The sequence below is a fragment of the Metopolophium dirhodum genome, chromosome 1, assembly GCF_019925205.1.
Source record: "Metopolophium dirhodum isolate CAU chromosome 1, ASM1992520v1, whole genome shotgun sequence".
Taxonomy (NCBI): domain Eukaryota; kingdom Metazoa; phylum Arthropoda; class Insecta; order Hemiptera; family Aphididae; genus Metopolophium; species Metopolophium dirhodum.
The window spans coordinates 3,120,198-3,133,740 of NC_083560.1; the positions used below are offsets into that span (position 1 = coordinate 3,120,198).

At 24.9% G+C, this 13,543-nt stretch overlaps 1 protein-coding gene across 3 annotated transcripts; it reads left to right on the forward strand.

Annotated features, from left to right (window-relative positions):
* Positions 1-10,307: 10,307 nt before the first annotated feature.
* LOC132937320 (putative uncharacterized protein DDB_G0286901) lies at positions 10,308-13,288 on the forward strand. Of its 3 annotated transcripts, none has more exons than XM_061004145.1 (2): positions 10,308-10,990; positions 11,031-13,288. In XM_061004145.1, the coding sequence occupies exon 2, from the start codon at positions 11,576-11,578 to the stop codon at positions 13,154-13,156; it is 1,581 nt and encodes a 526-aa protein (XP_060860128.1). In that variant the 5' UTR covers positions 10,308-10,990; positions 11,031-11,575; the 3' UTR covers positions 13,157-13,288. The 3 variants fall into 3 exon arrangements, with proteins under 3 accessions (XP_060860128.1, XP_060860129.1, XP_060860130.1); XM_061004146.1 differs by having other exon boundaries at positions 10,308-10,884; positions 10,958-13,288; XM_061004147.1 differs by having other exon boundaries at positions 10,308-10,884.
* The last annotated feature ends 255 nt before the right edge of the window (positions 13,289-13,543 follow it).

A 13,543-nucleotide genomic window follows, 5' to 3' on the forward strand; every position in this document is an offset into this window, starting at 1 on the left:
GTTTTAAAACTTTTTTCCTCATATTCCATATTTTCTTTATTAGTACCTCTCTTATATATAGCATACAACCAAATATTTACTTTTAAATTTGTTTTTTTTTAATTCTTGTTTAAGTCGTCCTATTACTGGATTATCTAAACGATTTAAAAATGTTTGTATATCTTTAATACCCATACTATTTTTAATAATATAAGTTTTTAATCTATTTTGAAATGCTGTTTCTTCATTTTTTAAAATAGGTCGAATCGTGTTGTTTTTTTCAAACATTTTTTCATTAAAATTAAAAACTCTATGTGCTTTAGGTATTATCTCTCTTGATATTTTTAGTCTTATACCATTATTTTGATGACGAATAGACTGTAAATGTTTAGACCAACTGTTGTATTTAACTGTTAGCTTACAAATATCACAAGTTTTATCTGTTTTTGATATTCTCTCTTGTCTTGTTCTTACATTTGTTGTTGTTGTACCTCTGTATGTTCGTCTAAATCGAGGCATAATTGTTTGATCTGGATCATTGTTTTGATGACGAATAGATTTCAAATGTCTAGACCAATTTTTGTAAGTAACTGTTAAGTTACACTTATCACAAGTTTTGTTATCCATTTTATTATTGTTAACATTTCTTTTAACAAAAGATTCAATTTTATTTATATGTTCCATTTATTATATAGAATATCATTTTTTTTTACATTCATTTTTTAATAAAAATAATTTTTATTAAAAATAACATTTAAATAATATTAAGATCCCATACTAAATTCACATATTTTAATATTTCCTAAATCTTGAATAAACTTAATATCATCTAGAAAATGGTGAGTATAATCATCTGTTGTAATAATTTGCTCATTAGCTATTTTACAAAGTTCTAACCAAGTTGGTGAATGTAATAGTTTAGAAACATAAGGCTTTCCATTTCCAAAATAAACATATCCTTGACTAATAATGAAAATATTTCCATCAATTGGAATTTCATTTAGATTATATTTAACATTCTCAGAATTTTCATAGTATTCAAAAGCACAAAATTTCACATAACATTTATTTTTTTTTATACTTTTTTTTATATTATTTCGCATTAATTTCAAATAATTAAAATTTTTTAGTCTATATTGATTAATTGGTATACCCTTGTATGTTTTATTAAATCTAAAAGGTAAAACTGTTTGATCTATATCATTTTGTTGATGATTATAAGATTTTAAATGAGTAGACCAACTGCTGTATTTAACTGTTAAATTACATTTATCACAAGTTTTAGCAGGATATATTTTATTATTGTCAACATTTCCTTTAACAAAAGGTTCAATTTTATTTAATCCATCCATTCTTTATTATACTCTTTATTATTTTTTTTTACATTCAATTTTTTAATAGAATAATTTCTATTAAAAATATTATTTAAAATTTTGTTTTTTGTAACTCTTGGTTATAAAAACTCCCTAAGATCTCTTCATTGTTTAAATCTATAATTTTATAATTAATAGGATTTGTGTATAAAATGTCATTAACTATAAATATTTCTTTTGTCCAATTATTAATAAATTTATTACCAAATGTTTTTTTAGAGGCTGTTATTCTTACTCTATCTCCTACACTAAATTTAATTTTTGGTTTAGATTTGTTTTTTGTAAAAAATAATTTGTGAAAAACAACATCTTCGTTAGATTTATTTACTTCACAAGGTCTCATACCGATAGATCGATGTATGTCTTTGAAATTATATTCATATATTAAACTTTTTAAAATTTTAATCCATTTTTTAGAATTTGTAACTTCAAATTGTAATCCCATTTTACTGTTTAATGTCCTATTAAATCTTTCAATAATTGACGATTTTTCTTCATTTTGGGTGTGATACATTTTAATTCTATATTCTTGCAAAACTTTTTTAAAATGTTTATTTTCAAATTCCAAACATTTATCTGTGTGAAGTAAATTTGGTGCTTGATGATTTTGTGATATAGCTTGTTTTATTATTTTTTGAAATGCTTCTGAAACACTAATTCCATCTTTCTTTTTGAGTTCTAAAGCCCAAGAAAATTTTGAAAACGTATCTATAACAGTTATTATATAAGAATAACCCTCATAAAAATTCTTCGTTTAGGAAATTTTTTTCTAACGGGTTTATGAAGTTCTTTAGCTAATATCATTTTATCTGTGTCATTTAATTTTTTATTGTAAATATTATGTCCAATTGTAGGATTTTTTATAAATTTACTTTTATTTGTGTTACATTTAAAATATTTTGATAAAATTCTCCATCTACCATTAACTGTTTGAATTTTAGTTGCATTAATATTTTTTGTTTGAATTTTACATTTAAGACAATATATAGTTTCGTTCATTTTTTATATTTATATTGAAAAAATTTTTTAAATAGAAATTTTTTTAAAAAAAATAATATAAATAAGAAATGGAAATGGAAAACTTTAAAGATGCTTTAAATAAAATGAACAATGGATATACATTTATAAAATTTAATGATTTGGAACAAGGAAAACCATACAAAGTAAATAAGTTCATAATGATTGATACAAAGTTTGGAAAAAAATTAAATGTTGTATTAAACGATGAATATATGTTAAATTTACCAGATAGGTAGATATAAAAATGAATTTACAGAAAACAAAATAACATGGTATAATACAAGTTCGGAAACAAGATTGAATCTTATTTATAATTGTGAAAAAATTTTAAAGAATGGGAAAACAAGACATGATTTTGATTTTAAATAAAAAAATAAATTTATTTTTATAAATGGTATTTATAAAAGTTAAAAAGGGTTGTATTCATTTAAACAAACCTATTCACAACGATGATGGTGATCATTTTTTAGGTCTCTATTCAATAGTTTTGAAAGGCAACAATTTTATTAATATTTAATCAGACTGTTGTATAACAATTAAACAGAATATAATACATATAAAAACAGGTAGATATAGTATTGAACAATTGAATAAAGAAATAGAACCACTTATTATATCATTTTCTGATGAAACTAATAGAATTACAATTAAATCTCCTTGTTATTATAATTTAGATGAAAAATTAAAAAAATATTTAGGTTTCGAAAACAGTGAATTTGATTTTTCAATAGTTAGTAGTAAACCAATAATTTATCATCCTAATTCTAATGAAAATTATATAAATATAGAACAAGATTGTAGATTTAGATTAGGTAGAAATGGTGAAATACCAATGGACACAATTTTTAAAGGAATATACACAATAAATGAAATTGAAAATTTAATGAATTGTTACGATTTTCCTAAAATAACTCTTGAATTAATTGATGGTTTTATAAATATTTCAGCCTCAATCGGTCTATGTTTTGATGAATATTTATCAAAATGTTTAGGTATTTGTTGAAATATACAATTAATATTAGTATTCAAACCATGTAAACACACGTGCGTGTACAATGTCGTTTTCTAATAGATACTTATGCAGTTACGATATAGCTGTGTAACACCTTTACTATCGCTTTCTATATTATATACGGATACGGGATGGCCTCGATTGTTCATATAAATAGGGCCTTTGATGTATGTAATAATCACTTGCACAGACGCTGTCATACCGAGTGTACGCGGTGTGTGTGTATAGTCACAGTTTAATTGTCCAGTTGTACGTTATTATATATTATACTTATACATAATCATATTGTCGTGTTATTACTTATTATATTAATGCTAACATCATTAGTCCGTCAAGCTCCACTTTCAACAGTATTGATTATATTGGAGATTTTATAACAAATGCAATCTCTATAAATAAAAGATGGCCTGCTTCATTCGAAGTAGCACCAGATATTTTTTATAAAATAATAGGTATAAAAATTCAATATAATTATTTCAATATAATTCTAATAGTGCTTTGACTAAACCTCATAAAATGATATATAGACCAGTGAGTAAAAATCGGTTTCAAAAAATAGAAATTTATATTTTAGATTTGAAAGGTAATATTGTTAATTTTGATCAAGAATTTATTGGTGTTCTTGATCTAATAAAAAAAAAATAAATATGAAAAGATTTTTTCAAGATAAAATATCTTGAAAAAATTAAAGTAAGGAACAATTTTTTAAAAAATTTCATCAACTATTCCTCTTTCAATATCAAACGTATACACTGAACTAGAAATTGCAACTTAATTGCAAATTTTTGAAACAAAAGTGCTCCAGCATTATCAGATATCATAACATTAGATTTTGCGGGATATTTAGTACCATCTTCTTGTACATATTCAAATGATAAATAAAGTTTTGAATTTTTAACATTCAGAAATTTATCTTTACCATCTACTATAACTATTGTATTTCGGTTAGGTTTATTTAATTCTGTTGTAATTTGAGGTATATAACTTTCATATTGACTATTTATTATATCATTATCATACTTATTTAAATTATTTTCCATTTCTTATTTATATTACCAAATATATATATTTTTTTAAATAAATGGATAAAGTAATAGTAAAATTTTTTATTGATGATGAAAATAAAAAACAATCTTTATTTGAATTACCTTCACGTGTTTTAATTATAGGACCATCTGGTTGTGGTAAAACAACTTTGTTGTATAATCTGATTATAAATTATTGGATTCCTTATTTAAATCCATATATTTTTACAAAAAATATTGATCAACCAGTCTATAAAAAAATAAAAAAAATATTTAATGATATACCTTCTATAAACACACATTTTTCTAATGATGAAATAATATCTGTAGATGATTGTGAACCAAATAGTTTAGTGATTTTTGATGATTTTCTAAAAGAAAAACAAGACATGATAATTGAATATTTTATAAGATCAAGATCAAAGAATATTAGTGTTATTTATTTAACACAAAGTTAAACTTCAGTAGATATAAAAACAATAAGAAATAATTTGAATGTTTTGATTGTTTTTAATCAATCAAATTATTATATTGAAAAAATATGGTCCGATTTGATTAGTGAAGATGTAGCTTTAGAAAAATTTAAAGAAATTAATAGAACTTATTGTAAAAAATATGATAAAAAAAGTAAAATAAAAACATATGGTTTCATAACAATAGACTTGATAAAAAATTTAATCTATGACAATAAAGGTAATACGATTTTATATATCGATGAATGATTATGTTTTATTTTAATTTTGTATAATAAATGGATATTAAACAAATTCAAAAAGAATTTAAAAAAAAAATTCAAAAAAATGTTACATTTGAAGATCAAACACAAAACAATTCCAAGGTAGGAAATAGTTTAAAAAACACATCAGGTGTAAAGATTCAGACAATAATTAATACTAAAAAAAATTACAAAATAGGTTTAAAGATAAATTTTTAAAACCTAATGAAAAACAGACTGTTATTATAAAAAAAGATGATGAAGATGAAGATGAAGATAATATTAAAAAAGAAAAAAAACAACATAAATCTACAGATGTAAATAAAATAATTAATCTTAAAAAAGATTTACAGGATAGATTTAGAAATACAGTTGTAAAACAAAAACATGTAATTGAAGAACAACAAAAAAAGTTTGGACCAATAATAAACGCATTAACAAATGTTAATACAACAATGAATGCAGTTAAAGATGTTGCTATTAAAACTGAAGGAGACATTCAAAAATTAAATAAACCCTATTATTATCAACCTAGAAATCCAGAATTAAAACGATTAACAAGTTCAGAAGAGACTTTTGGAACTCCAAAATATTCTAGTCAAAAATCAACAAGTAATTCTCCATTACCTAAAAATGTTATAAACTTAGGTGCTATTGCGACAAGATATTTACCAACTGTAAAAGATACTAATTCTTTTGGAATATATTATAATAAATAAGATGATATTCATATGATTGGAAAAGATAAAATAAATTTTGAAAATGATAATATAATTTTAAATGGAAAAACATATACAGGAACTCTAGGTTTGTGTAGATTATTAACTCATGTAGATACTACCAATCCGAAATTTTATACAGATGATGATTTTAATATTTATAAAAATATATTAATTGAAACAAATTCTATATATCAAAACAATGATCCTTCAACGAAAAGAGCTAAATCAAGTCGTGGTGAAAAATATAATGATATGATTAAAAACATTTGGAGAGAAATGAATGAAATTAAAATGAATGAAAATAATGAAGAAACTACGGATAATAAAAAGAAAGAAACTACTGATAATAAAAAAAATAATAAAAAAATTAATAAAAAGAAAGAAAATAATGAAGATAATGAAATTAATGAAAAGAAAGAAAATAATGAAATGTTAGCTGAAGATAATCAAATAGGGGAGGGTTTAAAGAAATACACAGAAAATCGTATTGAATATCGTTATAATAGTAATGTAAACCAAGTTATAGATAATTTACAGTTTATTTCTGCAGAGGAAAGAGCTGGAAATAATAATTTTAAAAACGAAAAACTTGGTATTCTTCATTTGTTTAAAATAATTATGGAAAACCATATTGATACTGCTGAAGGTATTGAATATTTACTAAAATATGTAACTTGTTTACCAAAGGAAGTGAAAATATCAAAAGAAAAAATAATTAAACGTATACATTATATATGTATTGAAGAAAGAGATGGAAATAATATTTACCATGATGAAAAACTTGATATTCTTAATATTTGTATTAGAGAAATGGAAAAATTAATTGATATACCTATTAACGGTGCATATTATTTATCATCATATGTTTCATGATTACCAAAGAAAATTATTACAGGTTCAGGAATTGTTAATTTTCTTTTGAATTGTTCAAGTTTACCTCAAATACATTGGCCTGGTTATAATTATTTAGGACCGGGAACAAAGTTAGAAAAAAATAAAAAACCTAAAAACAAATTAGATGAAGCTGCGAGAGAACATGATTATTTTTATAAAGATAATAAAGATACTAAAACAAGACATATTGCTGATAAAATTTTAGAACAAAAAGCAATGGAAAGATTTTATGATCCTCATAGTTCTATAGGTGAAAAAACTGCAGCCATTTTTACAGCAAATGTAATGAATGTTAAAAGACGATTTGGAATGAATTTAATTTAATTTTTTTTTTTGTATCATAAAATGAATCTAAATTTAAATAAAAATCAATTAAAGAAAATATTGGAAGCTCATAATAGTAAGAAAGATGTATCAATTCTAATTGAAAATAATCAAATTGATAGTGGAAAACATAAATATATCCTTGAGCCAGAACAAATAAGAAAATTAAAAAACGCTAAAAAAAATAATACCAGATCAAGATTAGAACTTAAACATGTTCAAATTAAAAAAGGTGGATTTTTACCAATAGCTATTGCTGTGATTGAAGGTGTAAGTGCTTTGGCTGCAGGTGCAAGTGCAGTTTATACTGCAATAACTGATGCTAAACATAAAAAAAAATTGGAACAAGAAACAATTCGACATAATAAAGAAATGGAAAAAATTAGATCACAAGGTTCTGGCTTGAAAAAAAAAAAAAAAAATATTGAAAAAAAAATTAAAAATATGAATAAATTTGAAATAAAAACATTTAGAAATAATATTGAAAAATTTGAAGGTATTTATACACGGTTTTGGATTAAAGAAAATAATATAAAAATTGATCCATTGAGTAATATAGATATAAATTATTTTGGAAATAAAATAAAAAATTATAGAGGGTGTTTTATGTTAAATGAATTACCTACAACACCATGGGAAAATGAATGTGGAGTATTTAATTTAAATGATTCTACTCAAAATGGTTCTCATTGGGTTGCATGGAAAAAAATAAACAATACATTTAAAATATATATGGTGAGCCACCAAAAGAACTTTTAAAATATTTGGGTAAAGATAATCTTTTTTGTACTGTTTCCCAATTTCAATACTATAATGATCCACCTATATGTGGTCATTTATGTTTAGAATTTATTGAAAATTATAAAAAATTTATTTAAATATCATAATTTTTTTAATAGAAATATTTCTATTAAAAAATAACGAGTTAACGAGTCGTTGTTTTTTAACAAGTTGTTGTTGTTTTTTAACAAGTCGTTGTTGTGTTAACAAGACGTTGTTCGATTATTTCTATTTTATTAGCAATTTTTTTTTCACTATTAATATTTCCACATTCATATTCTTCATCTGTATCATCATTTTGTGGAGTTAGAGCATATGGACTAAAATGATAATCCGAAATTATATCAATTGATAACCATAATTTATCATTGTTATCTATGTAATTATAGAATAATGTGTTATTAAAAATCGAATTAAAATTTTTAATAAATTCGGATATTGTTATTTCAGACTTTATCATACCAAAACATTCCCATTGATCCCAAGTTTGAATATAATCGCCACAAACCTGAGAATACAAAATAGGAAATTTCCAGTTTTTTCGAAAATCAATAAATTCAGATATTGCACCTTGATTCTAATCATGAGTGTGTAGCGAGCTGTGACTTAATATCATATTACCCAATATATAACACTTATTTAGGCAGTGTAAAAGTGTATATATAATCATATATTATAATAGTACGCGCCGCGTAACATTAATAGTAATAGTAATAGCGTCCGCGCTGCGTGTGTAGTAGTACAGCGAATATCGAGCGCGTGACCCTGGACGGCGTGCGTCAATATATATATGCTTACGTATATAAATAACTCGTATAAAATGACCGTATAGATCTGTATGGTTTTGTGGAATAACACAAACACCACAAATGCGCAACAACAACATATATATGTTCATCCGGCCGTGTGCAAGCGTGTGACAATCCCACGGTAGGCCTAACCGCAAGATGACTATGTATGGTCATCCAGAATAAGTAGGGACAGGGACAGACCCATCGAGGAGAGCTGATGGACAAGCGTTCATCAGACGAACAAACGACGAGCTTTGGAACAGTCATCAGTAAACTAATGTCACATCTCGCTCGCTTCATTTATTAATTTTGGACTTATAGTAATTTTGTTATAATCAGTCACAGTTGAATAAGTTAAATAAATCAAACATATTATACTAAACACTCGAGATTTACATTTATTCCATCATCCTTCAATCCTATTGACTGGGGAACGTTACAATTGGCGCTGTGTACAGGGTATCTCAATAGATACTTAGAGAACAGGAAAAAATAATTTTTAAAATTTTTTCGAATTTTCGAAAATTTTTGAAATTTTTTCTTCAATCTAAGTCCATTCAAGGAGGCAATTTCTTCATCGAAACACCGTTGGGAGACCGATCACCTACCAACAACTCCGAGAAAGGACCCTGTACAAGTAACAATTACTAGTCAATACGTCGAAGCAATGGAATTGCCAGCGAGAAAGTCAACAATCATACCAGCTGCGTTGTTGTAAGTATCTAGTTAAGTTCCGTTAATTGTTCGTCTCCTATGGTATAGCGTATGACCATAGTATATTATTACAAGAAAAAAAAAGTTGTGTTAATTAAGATTGTGGAACATGAATTTTCGATTTAATTAAAAACATATTATAAAATTGTTCAACCTTTTTACTTAAATAAAATAATAATTTAGAATCAAACTGAATTAAATTAAATAGTAGTTCGAATATTTTAAAACAAATAAATAATAGTTTATTAATTTATTGATTTAATAAATAATTAAATAAAATAAAATTTGCAAACATTTGAATAAATTAAATAAAATTTAATATTAGAATAAAACTTAGAGCAAAATAATAAAATTAAAATAATACTTTAAATTTTAAATTTTACTTTTAATTAAAAACATTTTACAGTCAATTAAATTAAATAAAATAATATTATAATATAATTAATATAATCAAATAAATTTTTAAAATAAACTAAAATAATTATTTAATAATTATTTATTATTTAAATAAAATAATACTTTTATGTTTATTTTTAATAAATTTTGCAATCCTTTAAATAAAATAAAGTATTAATATTATATTATTATTAATATAATTAAATAATTTTGAATTAAACTAAAATAAATTTTTAAAACATTTAAATAAAATAAAAATATTATTGAAACATTATTGCTATAATTAAATAAATTTTTTTTTAAATAAAATAAAATAAATTTCAGTCATTTAACCAAAATAAAATAATAATTATTTTTAAATTCAATCATTTTAAATAAATAAATTAATAATAATTTTAAATAAAATAAATAAATAATTATTCAGAATTTTAACTAATAATACGTAAATAAATAATAATTTTTAAAGAAAAAAAATACATCGCGTAAATAAATAAATTAAAAATTATTTTCAAATAAAAATAAATCATTGAAATAAAACAAAAATTGAATTAATTATTTTAAATATTTAAATAAAACTTTTACGATTGATTAATAAATAAATTAAATTATTTAGGTTGAACAAAAATCCAGATTTTACGTAACAATTAATTGAATTAAACCGTGCTTATTATTTATAATAATTTTGAGAATTATTATTTGATATTTTAATTATTGAAAGGCAGTTAAGTCCTTATTGTTAAATATAGCCACAATCTATATATAAAAAAAAAATAAATAAAAAAATTAGGAATTTATTTTGAAACAATATTTTATTAAGGCCGTGTAGTAAGTCCTTACGTTTTGTGAATTATTTTGGAACATTGTTGTTCATATTGGGGGAATTTATTAAGGCGGTGTAGTAAGTCCTTACATTTTGTGAATTTATTTGAGAATTTTATTTAAAGGCCGAGAAGTAAGTCCTTATATTGTTGAATTTATTTAAGACATTGAAGTCTTCGTTGAGATTATTTTATAGGCCGTGTAGTAAGTCCTTTTGTTTATGTGAATTTTTACGACAATTATTGAAGTCGTGTTTTGTTGAATTTTATAGGCCGTGTAGTAAGTCCTTCCGTTTATATTGAATTTTTACGACAATTGAGGTCGAGTTATATTGAATTTTACGACAAGTTGAAGTCGAGTTATATTGAATTTTGAATTTTTACGACAATTGAGGTCGAGTTATATTGAATTTTACGACAAGTTGAAGTCGAGTTATATTGAATTTTGAATTTTTACGACAATTGAGGTCGAGTTATATTGAATTTTTACGACAAGTTGAAGTCGAGTTTTATTGAATTTTGAGTTATTACGACAATAGAAGTCGATTTATTGAATTTTATAGGCCAAGTTGTAAGTCCTGATATTTTGTGAATTTATTTGAAGACAGTGAGTCTATATTTTGAGATTTATTTTATATAAGGCAGGAATAAGTCCTTAAGTGTTGAGTTAAATATAAAATTGAATTAATTTAATTAATACAGTTGGTAGGAGTCACTATTTAAGTATAGATGTCCTAGGATTGATTAATTAAGAAAAAAAAATTGAATAAAAAAATTTTAAGGGGTTTTAAATAGGGAATATAATAACGGTGTTATTAATTATCGTTAGTTATACGAATTTAATATTTTGTTTAGTATTTATTCATCGCTGCTATTAATTGTATATTTAATTATTATAAACGATTTAATTTATTTTACGCTAGTGTGTCATTTACGTTTAGTTAAGTTTAATTTAATCTATTTTAATTAAAATTCTATATTTACCTAATTAAATTATTATGACTATTATTTAATGAGTCACAAAGAAGTTAATGTTAGCCTAACTGATAGCGAAACCGGAAGTGTTCAAATAATAGATCAGGTCAGAGTTTCCGTAAACACAGAAGTAACAAGTGATAGTGAATTAAATAAGGGAACTGACAAAGAAAACTTAGATACAACAAATAGCGATAATAAGGATCTATTAATCGACTTAAGTACAGACGAAGGATATCAATATTCTGTAGATTTCGATAGGGAAAAATATTTAACAGCCATCAGGGAAAAGAATTTGTTGAATACTAGTATAAGACCGATATTAGTTAGTGAAACGGAATTACGAAAAATAGGTACCCGGACTCAGAAAGGAATAGTACATACCCAATTAGAAGAGGTTAAACGAATAAGAAAAACCAAAATGACTAGTAAAATTCCATTAGACAAAGCCACCCTAATGATCCCCACCTGTACTGGTGAGAGGGATGTATACCAGTTCATTAAGGCATGCGACTTAGCATGTTCCGCCGTAGAAAAAGAAGATCTGCCTATATTAACCAAATACATTAACACTAAATTATTTGATCAGGCGTTAACTGCGTGTCGATATAGGGACACTAGTGATTGGGAAGGAATAAAATTAATTCTATTAGACGCATTCGAACCACAACAGTCGACATCATCGTTGCAAGTAGCATTAAATTCCGTCCGAATGAGGAATAACGAAGATGTAGGTGCATATGCACGACGCGTAGAACAACTATTTTACAATTTATGCATAGCTAGTACAAAAAATAAGAGTACAGAGCAGGCAACTACCATTCGCGATCAGTTAAAAGAACAGACATTAGTAGTATTTATTAAGGGATTGACACCTAATTTAAAAAACATAGTGAAACCTCAAAAGCCACCCACTTTAGAATTGGCGATACAGGTTGCTAAGGACGAAGAAGTTGAACTTAAATCTGAATCGGAAGCATACCAGTACTACAGAGGTGATAACCCTCGTAGACAAGCTAATAACACTAATCACAATAATTTCAATAGGCAGAATAATTATTTTAACAATAATAATCGTAACCACAATAATAATTATAATCCATCAAATAATAATAATAGACCGAGTACAAGTACATTTAATAGGCCACAATACAACCAAAATCCGAATTATAATAGGCCACAATACAATCGAAATCCGAATTTTAATAGACCCGATATAAATCACGGTAGTAGGAATAATCAATACCAGCCTCGAAATGGTAACAATGGGTTTAATAACAATCAAGGTGGTAATTATCGAAGTAATGTCATACAGTGTTATCAGTGTGGAGGTAACCACATTGCGCGGAATTGTAATCAAAATTCGCGTCCATCCAACAACAATTTTACGCGACAACCTACTAATTATAACGCACCGGTAAATCTTATGTGTACATATTGTAAAATTCCTGGACACGACGTCACCAAATGTTTTAGAAAGCAGAATAACGATAGGCGAAATAATAATTCGGGAAACTTACCAAGATCGGACGACAGGAGTGGCGCTCGACCGATAAACTTAATAGCCACAGTAGAGGAGGGTTGCCAGGACGATGTTTACACATCAAGTCAGTCATAAACAAAAACCATATTACTTGTCAGTCTGCCAATGTAAAAAAAGAATTCATGGAACTATTAATTGACACTGGGAGCGATGTTAATTTAATTAAATTTAGTACTTTAACTGGAGACACACTAGTGCAGGAAGATAAAAATATATATTTAAAGGGTATTAACGACAAGATCGTGCCAACAGTAGGATTAATAAAAATAACCTTAAGTTTTAATGATGCTAATATAGACACAGAATTTCAAGTAGTACGTGATTCGTTCCCTATACCTAAGGATGGTATTTTGGGACAACAATTTTTAATGGATAATAAGGCAGTAATAGATGTAGCCAACAACACTTTAGTAATAAATAATAAGATAGTTAATAAGATAATTAAGGATAAGTTATGTTTTA